A 10053-nucleotide genomic window follows, 5' to 3' on the forward strand; every position below is an offset into this window, starting at 1 on the left:
AGGAGGAGGAGGTCCAAAAAGAACAGGAGATCTCTCACTTGCTCCTCTCATGTTGGGCGAGGAGAAGCCGCGTGGACCTGAGAGACTGTCAGTTGTCAAACTAGTCAAACTTGCGAGACACCAGAGGTGTAAACTTCGTGAGAGGAAGGGGAGGGTCGAGACTCGTCGCACCTCCGCACCTCTGACGTGGCAGCAGTCAAAGTCAGACATGAAAGGGGAGCGGCGACCTTGACTCCAAGAACTGCTCGATCGCCTCCTGCCTCTTGACGATCTCCCTGCTCACAAGCTGAGATGGGAGGAGGAGGAGGGGCTGAGCAACTTGTTCACTCGCGTCGTCAGGAGATGGTTGCTGGCCTTCACAGACACGAACCGGATCTTGGAGAGGTCGATCGCGCGACCGTCACCGAGGGTCTTCTCCTGTCGTGAGAGTGAGAGAGGAGGAGGAGGGAGGAAGTGAAGGCACAGGAAGCGCAAGCGAGCTGACGTCTGCCAGCTTCGACGGCGTCGCGAAAATCCGGAGGAGAGGAAGGAGGTCGCACGCACGCTTGCAGATCGGACCTGCGAGACGTTGATGGGGATTCCAAGGTCGAGGAGCAAGAGGACGAGGGCGAAGAAGGATGAGTAGGATGAGCAGGAGCAGGAGGGGGAGGAGGAGGGGGAGGAGGAGGAGGTAGGGAGGAGGATGGGGAGGAGCAGGTGCAGGAGGTTTTGACGGGGCAGGAGAAGGGGAGAGCTGAGAGACAAGAATTGAGTCACCAGTTGCGAGGACGTGACGCGCAGAACCTCCGCTGATGGGATGCTGCCCGTCGTTGGGGATCAGACCCCCGGTCGGCTGAAGGTCATCGTGAGAAGCAGGAGGGCAGAACAAGGAGGGGGAGACGACAAGGAATCAGGGGAGGTGGTGAAAGAGCAGGAGGGAGAGGAGAAGAGAAAGGTGAGGATGATGAGGATGAGGGAGAGGAGGAGGAGGAGGGGAAGGAGGGTCAGGAGGAGGAGGGGAAGGAGAAAGAGGAGGAGGAGTAAGACGACTGTATGAGGGACCTTATGTCCGAACACTCCGTTAAAAGCCGAAGGGATCCGAATGCTTCCTCCTACGTCACTCCCAACACCAAAGGGAACACAACTGCTGCCACATTACGAGCTCTCTCCTCCTCCTCCTCCTCCCCCTCCTCCTCCCCCTCCTCCATTCCCTCCTCCTCGAACCCTCTCCCCTTCACCAGCTTGCGACGAGGGCTGCCTCCCCTCCGCTGCTTCCTCCCACAGAGTGTCGGAGCGAGTAAGGGTTCTTGGTCAGCCCGTAGACGTAGTTGTAGGACTCCATCCACATACTGCAGCAAGTCTGAGCAGGCGGGGAGGGAGCGAGGGGAGAAGAGGGTAAGGGAAGGTATTAGGAGATTCACACCAGAGCTCTGAGACGTTGGACACGCAGACAGGGATGGCACCTGCAGTTCTGAAAGGATTGTCAGAGGAAGAGGAGGAGAGGGAGAGGAGGAGAGGGAGAGGAGGAGAGGGAGAGGAGGAGAGGGAGAGGAGGAGGGGAAGAGTACGACAGCCGGATCACCGTAGTCTCTTGACAACTTTAGCATCTACATGTGCAATTCTTCCCGTCCTTGCAATCAAGCCTGAAGTGTTTGGCATCCCCTGCACAGAGAAGCTTTCCTGCAACCCCTGGTCACTCGCTCCCTACTCGCCCTGTCCTCACCTTGACGCTGAAAGGAACCCCGAGGAGAGGAGGGAGGCTGTCTAAGGTTTCTTTTGCTCGTGCCTCAGCCACTCTCTGAAAGAGACTCAGGCAGGGGAGGAGGAAGAGGGAGGAAGCAAGAAGAGGAAGGGCGGAAGGGAGGCAGTGACGCAGGAGGACGATGAGGAGGGTGGAGGAAGGAGAGAAGCAGAGATAGTCAGGAGACATTCATGAACAAACATTCACCTCATCAGCACGTGCAGCCTCTTGTCTGGCTTGCGCGAACCTCTCAGCGACAGCCGCGTTGATGCTTCTGTTGACTCTCACGATCTGCCGGATCGACAGGTCCACAAGCTGAGAGGAAGTGAAATCTCCATTCCGAACTCCCTGCTCGGTGAATCTTCACTGGTAGGAAAGGTGAAATGTCCTCGTACCTCCGCCATCTCCGTTGCAGACAGGTGGAGTAGCGAGATATCGAGTTCGCTTCAGAAGCGTAAGAGGAGAAGAGAGGAGAGGAGAGGAGAGGAGAGGAGAGGAGAGGAGAGGAGAGGAGAGGAGAGGAGAGGAGACGAGACGAGAGGGGACGGGAGGAGAGAGGAGGAGGCGAGGCGAGGCGAGGCGAGGCGAGGCGAGAGGAAAGGCGAGAGGAAAGGCGAGAGGAAAGGCGAGAGGAAAGGCGAGAGGAGAGGAGGGGAGGGGAGGGGAGGGGAGGGAAGGGGCTACTGCACTCACTCTCTAGAGCTCGACGATGTCAAACTCCGAAACCGATCCTCGTACGGCACCTCGACCTTCTCTCCGAGGAAGGGCGAGACAAAGAACATGAGCAGACAGATCGCACTGCTGGCGACGTGATAGGCGATGCTCGCAACAGCAAACATGGCACCAAGTGAAGTCCGCAAGAGCCAACCAAACCTTGACCTCTCGAGATACGATACGTGATCAGCAACGCGCCTGCAGGTTGAAAGTATCCTCCCCTCCACTGTAGCCTCGTTCAAGGATGCCGGCAGTCTCTCCGGAGCCTCTGTTCTCTGCCGCGTCACCATAATCGTCATGGTGCCGCTCCCTCCCTCCCTCAACTTCTCCTGCACTTCCTCGCAGCTCAATCCCCTCACGTCGTGACTTCCGATCCGCTGCACAACGTCACCTTCCCTAAGCACCGAGTCCCTTGGAGCAAGTGCGACAACGAGTCTTCCTTCACTGGATGTGCTGAGGACAAGATCTTCGATCGACGAGATGGCACAAGAAACACACTCCTCCTCCTCCTCCTTGCCAACCTTCTCCTCTCGTTGTCTTCCTACCCATGTTGTTCTCGTCGGCTGCCAACCGGCAGGATTTCGAGGTTTCTCTTGCATGGAGAATACCTGAGCATGATAGTCATGGCTGGTGTACCTCCCTCCCTCGCTCCCTTGCTCCCTTGCTCCCTTGCTCGCTCCCTCCCTCGCTCCCTCCCTTCCTCTTCCTCTTGCTCTTGCTCTTGCTCTTGCTCTTGCTCTTCTCGCTCTCGCATCCTTCACTTGAAAATCGTGGTTTTTCGCTCTATGGAACACAAGCCCACCTCAGGTCTATCATATGTAAAAATTTAGGACAGTTGACAAGTCATAGAGCAAATGAACACACAGGCATGAGAAGTCTCCAACCCGACAACTGGGTTGAGTCTGAAACATGCAACTTGAGACGGTAACGATCTCTTAAACTTTATGAGAGCATGTAGCGACACAACGATCCTCCGATCTGTCTTCATGCTCACACTCGCTATCGTACATACACGCAGGGCCGTCAGGTGACATCACCTTCAGTACTCTTGCCAGAACTCCTGCAGTTCGTCAAGATCGACTTGACCGCTGCCGTCCTGGTCAATCTTGGAGAAGAAACCTCTCAACTCGTGCGGCCTCAACCAGATTCCAAGCTGTGTCCAGGTGAGGGCAGGCAAGTCAAAGTCAATCCACAGCACCTGCACCAGCCCCGTGGCGAACTCTTTGACGTCGAGCGTTCCTCCTCCGTCTCTGTCGATCTGCTCGAAGCAGTCCTCAGCTGAGAGGAAGGTCTCCTCCAGCTTCTCTTTGATCTGATGCAGCATGAAGTCATCGACCCAGCTGGTTCCCACGGGGATGATGTCGTTCTCGAGAGAGCAAGGGTGCTTTGCGTTAGCCTCTGCCATCACTTTCTCCACGGTCTCTCTCTCCCTGCAGTAGTAGACTGTGTACAACCCGAACTTGGGCGCTTCTTGTACCCACCTGCAGCAGTCTCAGCTCCTTCGCCTCCTCTCCTCTCACTCACCCCTTGGGCGTCTCCCAGTCCATCCCGTTCCACGTCTCGTTGACACAGTTCTCCCCCGGCTCCGCCACCGCGAAGTGAACGATCTCCTGCATGATCCAGCGATCCTCCTCGTTGGAGGCGTCGAGCTCGTAGTAGTCCACCGCCATCACGTGGTCGAAGAGGTTTACCGCCCCGAGACGCTGCGTCAGCATCCTGCGCTCAGTCTTGGAGAGGGTCTTGCGGAACAGGCCAGAGGCCCCGAAGAGCTCGTGCCAGTCGATGGTGCGAGCGAAGGCGATGACGCAGACCTCGACCCTGAAGGTCCTGCAGCAGGCGTCATCCTAGCACGCGCTCACTCCGGGACTCACTCCGGGGCTTCCTTGCCGAAGCAGCACAGAAGCTCCTTGACGTGATGGGTGAGGAAGAGCTCAGTGTTGGAGATGAGACGGAAAGCGATCAGAGCCTTCACCGGCCCCACCTCCTTGACATGCTCCAGGAAAGCCATCCAGTCTTCGTCGGAGATGCATATGAGATTGTCCGTCTTGTCTTGCGGCTTCAGCAACTCGACAAAGTCGAGCTCCAAGACCCCGGAGGTGGGAACGCTGAAGTGAAGCTTGTACTTGAACGGCTCTCCGTTGTGCATGGTGTTCCTCCACACCAGCTCGATTCTGTTTCTGCTTCCTCCCGCATGCTTGGACACGGTGCTGAACAGCTCCTGGTCTACCTGATCTTGATCGATCCTCAGCTCCTGCAGTCTAAGGGCCACCTGTCGCCACGTCATCCTCGCCCCCGCCCTTCTCTCTCACCTCTCGCTCGTCGTGCTTCGACAGGTCGAGCCGATAGTGACCGGTCGGGTTGTTGGGGGTGAAGTGGTAGCTCTCAGGCCCCAGCAAGCTCTCCAGCAGCCTCCTCTCCTTGTCGTCAAGGTCGTTGAGAAGTTTCCTCGGAGCTGCTGTAGAGTTCATCTGGTACCATCGTGAGTGCGGCAGGGCAAGCGAGCTCTCACCTTGAGGTAAACTGTCGCAACGAAGTGGATCCTGTCTTCCGTGTTCTGCAGGATGGACAGCAGCATCCTCGCCTGACACACCGTCACTGACCTAGCGGCAGGAGGAGGCAGCAGGCCTGCTCTAGGGAGATTGTTGTGTCCGACGTCATGTAGAGATCGAAGAACTCGAGCTTGCCGATCCTGCTCGCCATTCTCAGCAGGTGATATCGGTTGTGCAGCCAGTGCCTCTTCTCCTCCGGAGTCATCGACGCTCCTCCTCTGTCTTCGAACTTGAGCAGGATCCTCTGGAAGATTGAGTCCGGCAGCTTGTCGGTGGCTGCTGCTGTGTCATCCTCTCGCTACGAGCACACCAAGTCCTCACCCTTTGCAAATTTTCTGAGGCTGATGAATCGAAACTCAAGCTCTCCCACTGCCCCCACGTCAATTCATCCCTCATCCTCCCTTGCCAGTTTGCAAGTCTCACAGTCTGGCACGAAAGGCTCCTGGTCGAAGTCCTTCCACTTGGGGAGCACGTAGGGTTTACCATCCATCATCATAGCGTGTCGCACAAACTGCCGTCACTGTCAAGAGCGTCTTCTGAGACTTCGCATGTCAACCTGCCCCTTCGAACGCGCCTCGATCTTCAACAAGTCCGACACGATGAGCCGAGAGTAAGGGTTCTCCATGTCGAGCAGATACTCGCCCCCGGGCTCGGAGGGGTTGAACTGGGAAGTGACTTGGTTGTGCTCGAAACTGACGCACCGGGCATCACGGCAAGACCTCACAACAGAATCCAACCTGCAGTTCTTGAAGGAGACCTGTATCTCGTTCTTGTCTCGGGTGGTTCTCCGTGCGTGATGGTCCTGCCGGGCTGCAGCTCAGAGGGAGCTGGAAAGGTCGGCGAGGTGACGTGGCACCTCTAGACCCTCGTCCTCAGCATGGTGACAGGCCTTCAACATCCTGCGACATCCGATCTGCAAGCAGAGCATGTCACGGCAGCACCTCCTCCTCTCCTCCCTCCACCTTCCCCATCGGGTTCCCGTCCAAAATGATCGTTTTGATCGAGTTGTTCGCCTCGATCGCTGACGCCAGCATGCACGAGGTCTCCGGGTTGACGCGGTTGTGGCTGAGATTCAGGAAGCGGATCTTACAGGTTTTCCTCCGAAGTTCCGCACAGATAGCATCGCAAGGCAGTGGATCTCCGAACCCGTTCCAACCCTGCACAACCTCAGCTCCTTCTCAGCTGGTCCTCTGCCTCTCTGAACCAGGTCAAGATGCGTCAGGGTGCTGACCCAGCGCAGGGAGTTTGCGACTTCTTCAGCAGACTTGCAACGGATGTAACCCCAGTTGCAGTTCAAATTCTCGAGCGAGCGATTCTTGGTGCAGAACTTGGTGAGGGAGTCACAGGAAGCGTCTCCGATGGAGTTCATGGCGATGGAGAGGAACTTGAGCCTGTTGCAGGCGACTAGCTGCTTGATCACGTACGCCACTGCCATGACGGTGAGCTCTTGACCTCACCCCTTCACACCTCACATGCAGGGTCCGTGAGCTTGTTGTTTGACACTGAGAGCACTTCTAGCGATGACGCCTTGTCAACGCTCGCATCTCCCAGCGCTCGTGCGCCTGCTATCCCGATGCGATTGTCGTCAAGAACAATCGCCTTGAGGTGCTCGCAATCTCTGAACGCCCTGCGAGACTTTCAGCAGGCACATCACGAGTGAGTCTGGCAGACTTTGCAAGAGCGAGCATCCCAGCTTCATGGATGTTGTTGCCTGTCAGCTTCAGAGTCTCCAGGTACAGCAGGTGATGGAGATATGCCGCCATACATGTCGCTCCTGCTCACAAACCTGTCAGTGTTGCCGACCAGCATGAGGGGCCCAGACCAGAGTCTCCCATGGAGTAGTTGGAGCAGTCAAGATCCTTGATAGTTTTGACCTTGAGGGCGTTGATAACCTGAAGCTCTCCCGTCAACTCCTCCTCCTCCTCCTCCTCGCACGTCAGCAACCGGCAGAAGTGCTGTCTTGCCGTGCTTGAGGCAGTACTCCTTGTATGAGGCCTCTAGTTCATCTTTTTCGTCGAACGCATCATTCATCTCTTCTTCGCTGGAATGATGCATCACACGGGAGAAGATGGTTCAATCGAATCACAGGTTGTAAGTCGGGGAGACTGAGCTTGCATGGTTTGCGTCTTCGTCCGCTTGTTCTTCATCATCTTCAGAGCCTGCATCCTCTTGCTCCTGCTCAATGTTGTCTGACTTCTTCTGTTCTTCCGCCCTCCTCAAGAAGGAGCTGAACATAGCTCTCCTGCATCATTTTCATCAACGACTATTACTGCAACAACATCAACAGCTTCATCAACGACTACATCAGTAGCGTCGTCAATACTCGAAACTTACCGCAGCAGGGGATCCTCAGTCTTCTCCAACGTCTCCCCAAGAGCATCGATCCATACGCTCAAGCTCTTCGCCTCCTCATCTTCTTCATCTCCCAGCCACCTAGCAGCGTCCTCCTCCACCCTCCGCATCAAATCAAGGTCCTCGTCGGAGAAAGCGTTCATGTTCGCAGGGTGTATCATCCCGAGAGCAGACAGGGAAGGTCAACGGACAGGAAACACAACTCAGGCATGCGTTCATCTTGTGGAGATCGCACAAGTTCTGATCTTCTCTTCATGTCTCCTCCCTCCCTTCCTCTCCTCCTTCTCTCCTCTCCTCCTCCCAGCTGCTCGGACATGACCCGGACCGACGGGGTGACTCCAAAGTTGAGGTGCACTAGATACGCCTCAAGGAGCCACGTCCAGTAATCCGGAGGACAGCAAAATGAGCTAGGAGTTGTTCCTATGTCTCCATGAAAATATCGGAGGGCAGCAGATAACTGGACATGAATTTCATTACAATCTTTTGGCTTGTTCAAAGTTTCAAAGTTTCAAAGTTTCAAAGTTTTGTCATCTGGCCCGAAGCAGTGAAGGATTCTCCTCTCCGCTCAGAATTCGGTTCAACAGCTCCCGCACGCTTCCTTCGTTCGTCTACAACCCACGTTACCTCCTCCTCCCCTCCTCCTCCTTCCTCCTTCCTCCTCCTCCCTCCTCCCTCATCCTCCTCCTCTGTCTCCTCCTCGTCTTCCTCACTTTCCTCTCCTCTTTCACAGGACTTGCCTTGGGTTTGAAGGTACACTCAGCCAGCTGGTTGCCTTCAACGGCCTGCGCGTCGTTGTTACGTAGAGGCATCGCTCGCTGCTTCACCTTGCGCAGAGCTTGTCGCTTCATCTGCATCAGCATCAACAGGAGGGAGGGAGATGGAGAGAGTGAGGGAGCACCTCGTGCTTGGAGTCGTTGCCGCTGAGCTTGAACGGCTCGGGAATCTGAGAGGGAGGAGGAGGAGGAGGAGGGTCAGAACTCTGGGCACAGTTCCTCCTCTTTATCCTCCTGCTTACTGTGCATTGCTTCCTCACGCCGCTGGACTTCGTATCTGTGAGGAAGGCTCTATAGGGGCAGGCGTCACTTGAGGAGGAGGAGGGGAGTTGACTCACTTTTTCTCTCGCTCCGCCTTCTCTTCCGCCTGCTTTCTTGTCAGACTTGCAGCTCAACCCCCCACACACACAGGCTTTTCCTCCTCCTCCTCTTGACCTGTCGCTGTGCGAGCTCGCGGAGCTCGAGGTGCCTGCCGAGACCGCGAACGAGGACGGGAGCGGAGGAAGGGCGGGGGGTCTGTCGGAGGATCTGCGGGGTGAAGGTGCACTCCTTGAGCTCCTCGTACTCCTTCCTCCTCCTCTCCTGCGCCGCCTGCTCGATCTTGCTTCGCTGCTTCTCCTTCATCCTCTCGATCAGGGTCTCGGTGTCGCGAACGTCGATGGAGTAGCGTGATTTCTCGTACGAGACCTGCAGCGAGTGAGAGGGGAGGAGGAGGAGGAGGAGGAGGAGGAGGAGGAGGAGGAGGAGGAGGAGGAGGAGGAGGAGGAGGAGGAGGGAGGGTGTCCTGGAACGAGGAGCAAAACAAGAAGAGAGGAGGATGGGAGGAGGAGAGGAGAGGAGAAGAGGAGTAAAACCTGAGGCTGAAGGCAGTTGAGGGACTGCTGGGATGATTCATTCTCCAGGCCCTTGGGCGGCCTGTAAGTTTGCGGGCGGAAGGTGCACTGAGAGGAGAAGGATGGGTAAGACGCGTCCTAGCCCCCTCTCGTCCCTCACCTCCTGCTCAAGCTCCTCTTCCTTCGCTCGGATCAGCCGCTGCATCTTCTCCTTCCTCTCCGTGTCCTCGTAGAGCTCCTGGATCGAGTGCGCCTGCTCGGACGGCTGAGGAGCAGGCGAAGGAGAGCAGGGAGTGAGGAACCTGCCCGAGCTGCTTGGAGACCTCGTTGAGCTGGGGCTTGAAGGAGAACTGCAGAAGAAAATGTTCATCGAGGAGGAGGAGGAGGAGAAAGGAAGGGAGGGAGGAGGAGCAAGAATGGGGAAGAGGAGAACCTGAGAGTAGTATTGCTCCTTGATGCTGTCGCGCACAGTCTGAATCTGATCCTTATCTGTCGCTCCATCAGTTCCTCCTCCTCCTCCTCCTCCTCCTCCTCCTCATGCACCTCTGTATGCCAGGCGCTCAAGTCGATCCAGGTAGCTCTCGGACCTTCTCTCAGGAGGAAGCAGTGCTTCAGCTGACCCTACTCGCCAAGTGAGGAGAGGAGAAAGCGAGGGAGAGGGAGGAGGGAAGAGGGTGGTGGAGGTGGTAGGAAACGAGAGAGGTGGAAAGGGAGGAGGAGGAGGAGGTGGTGGTGATGGTGGAGCTGGAGGATCAGTAGGAGGAGGAGGAGAAGGGAGCAATTACTGATGTCAGGAGCGAAGGAGAACTCGTTGAGGTTCTCCGAGGAGAGTTTGAGCTTCTTGAACTGCAAGGAGTCAGATGATGAAAAAAAGGAAGAAAAAGAATGACAATAGAGAAACAGGGAGGGAGAGGAGGCTGAGGGAGGAGGAGGGATAAAGAGGATGGAGTACCTGATACTCGTTCTGCCGGTCGAAGAAATCTTTCCCAGCAAACTTCTCACTCTGGAAGGAAAGGGAGGGGTTAAAGAGGGGACCGGGAAAAGAAGAGGAAGGGAGAGGAGCAAAGGGGGAGGGAGGGAGGGAGGGAGGGAGGGAGGGAGGGAGGGAGGGA

The 10053-nt window shown here is 56.4% G+C and overlaps 3 protein-coding genes across 3 annotated transcripts; all 3 read right to left on the minus strand.

Moving 5' to 3' along the window:
* Nucleotides 1-34: 34 nt before the first annotated feature.
* GUITHDRAFT_103927 (hypothetical protein) lies at nucleotides 35-2559 on the minus strand (the record flags this gene model as incomplete). Its single annotated transcript, XM_005837037.1, has 14 exons — nucleotides 35-77; nucleotides 122-181; nucleotides 228-275; nucleotides 371-417; nucleotides 464-558; nucleotides 757-832; nucleotides 1042-1126; nucleotides 1218-1328; nucleotides 1403-1450; nucleotides 1562-1659; nucleotides 1703-1777; nucleotides 1928-2035; nucleotides 2116-2164; nucleotides 2447-2559. The coding sequence occupies 14 exons, from the start codon at nucleotides 2557-2559 to the stop codon at nucleotides 35-37; spliced, it is 1056 nt and encodes a 351-aa protein (XP_005837094.1).
* Nucleotides 2560-3473: 914 nt separating this feature from the next.
* GUITHDRAFT_103928 (hypothetical protein) lies at nucleotides 3474-7478 on the minus strand (the record flags this gene model as incomplete). The annotated part of the gene is made up of 19 exons (XM_005837038.1): nucleotides 3474-3915; nucleotides 3959-4261; nucleotides 4306-4703; nucleotides 4744-4902; nucleotides 4944-5034; nucleotides 5088-5259; nucleotides 5305-5352; nucleotides 5407-5494; nucleotides 5540-5675; nucleotides 5721-5785; nucleotides 5840-5896; nucleotides 5946-6140; nucleotides 6188-6411; nucleotides 6456-6610; nucleotides 6655-6757; nucleotides 6806-6875; nucleotides 6919-7024; nucleotides 7070-7225; nucleotides 7318-7478. The coding sequence occupies 19 exons, from the start codon at nucleotides 7476-7478 to the stop codon at nucleotides 3474-3476; spliced, it is 3129 nt and encodes a 1042-aa protein (XP_005837095.1).
* Nucleotides 7479-8144: 666 nt separating this feature from the next.
* On the minus strand, nucleotides 8145-9149 carry GUITHDRAFT_151224 (hypothetical protein; the record flags this gene model as incomplete). Its single annotated transcript, XM_005837039.1, has 5 exons — nucleotides 8145-8183; nucleotides 8234-8278; nucleotides 8351-8795; nucleotides 8963-9049; nucleotides 9102-9149. 3 exons carry the CDS (start codon nucleotides 9144-9146, stop codon nucleotides 8487-8489), a joined length of 441 nt encoding a protein of 146 aa, XP_005837096.1. The 3' UTR covers nucleotides 8145-8183; nucleotides 8234-8278; nucleotides 8351-8486.
* Nucleotides 9150-10053: the final 904 nt, after the last annotated feature.

Source organism: Guillardia theta (genome assembly GCF_000315625.1).
Source record: "Guillardia theta CCMP2712 unplaced genomic scaffold GUITHscaffold_15, whole genome shotgun sequence".
NCBI lineage: Eukaryota > Cryptophyceae > Pyrenomonadales > Geminigeraceae > Guillardia > Guillardia theta.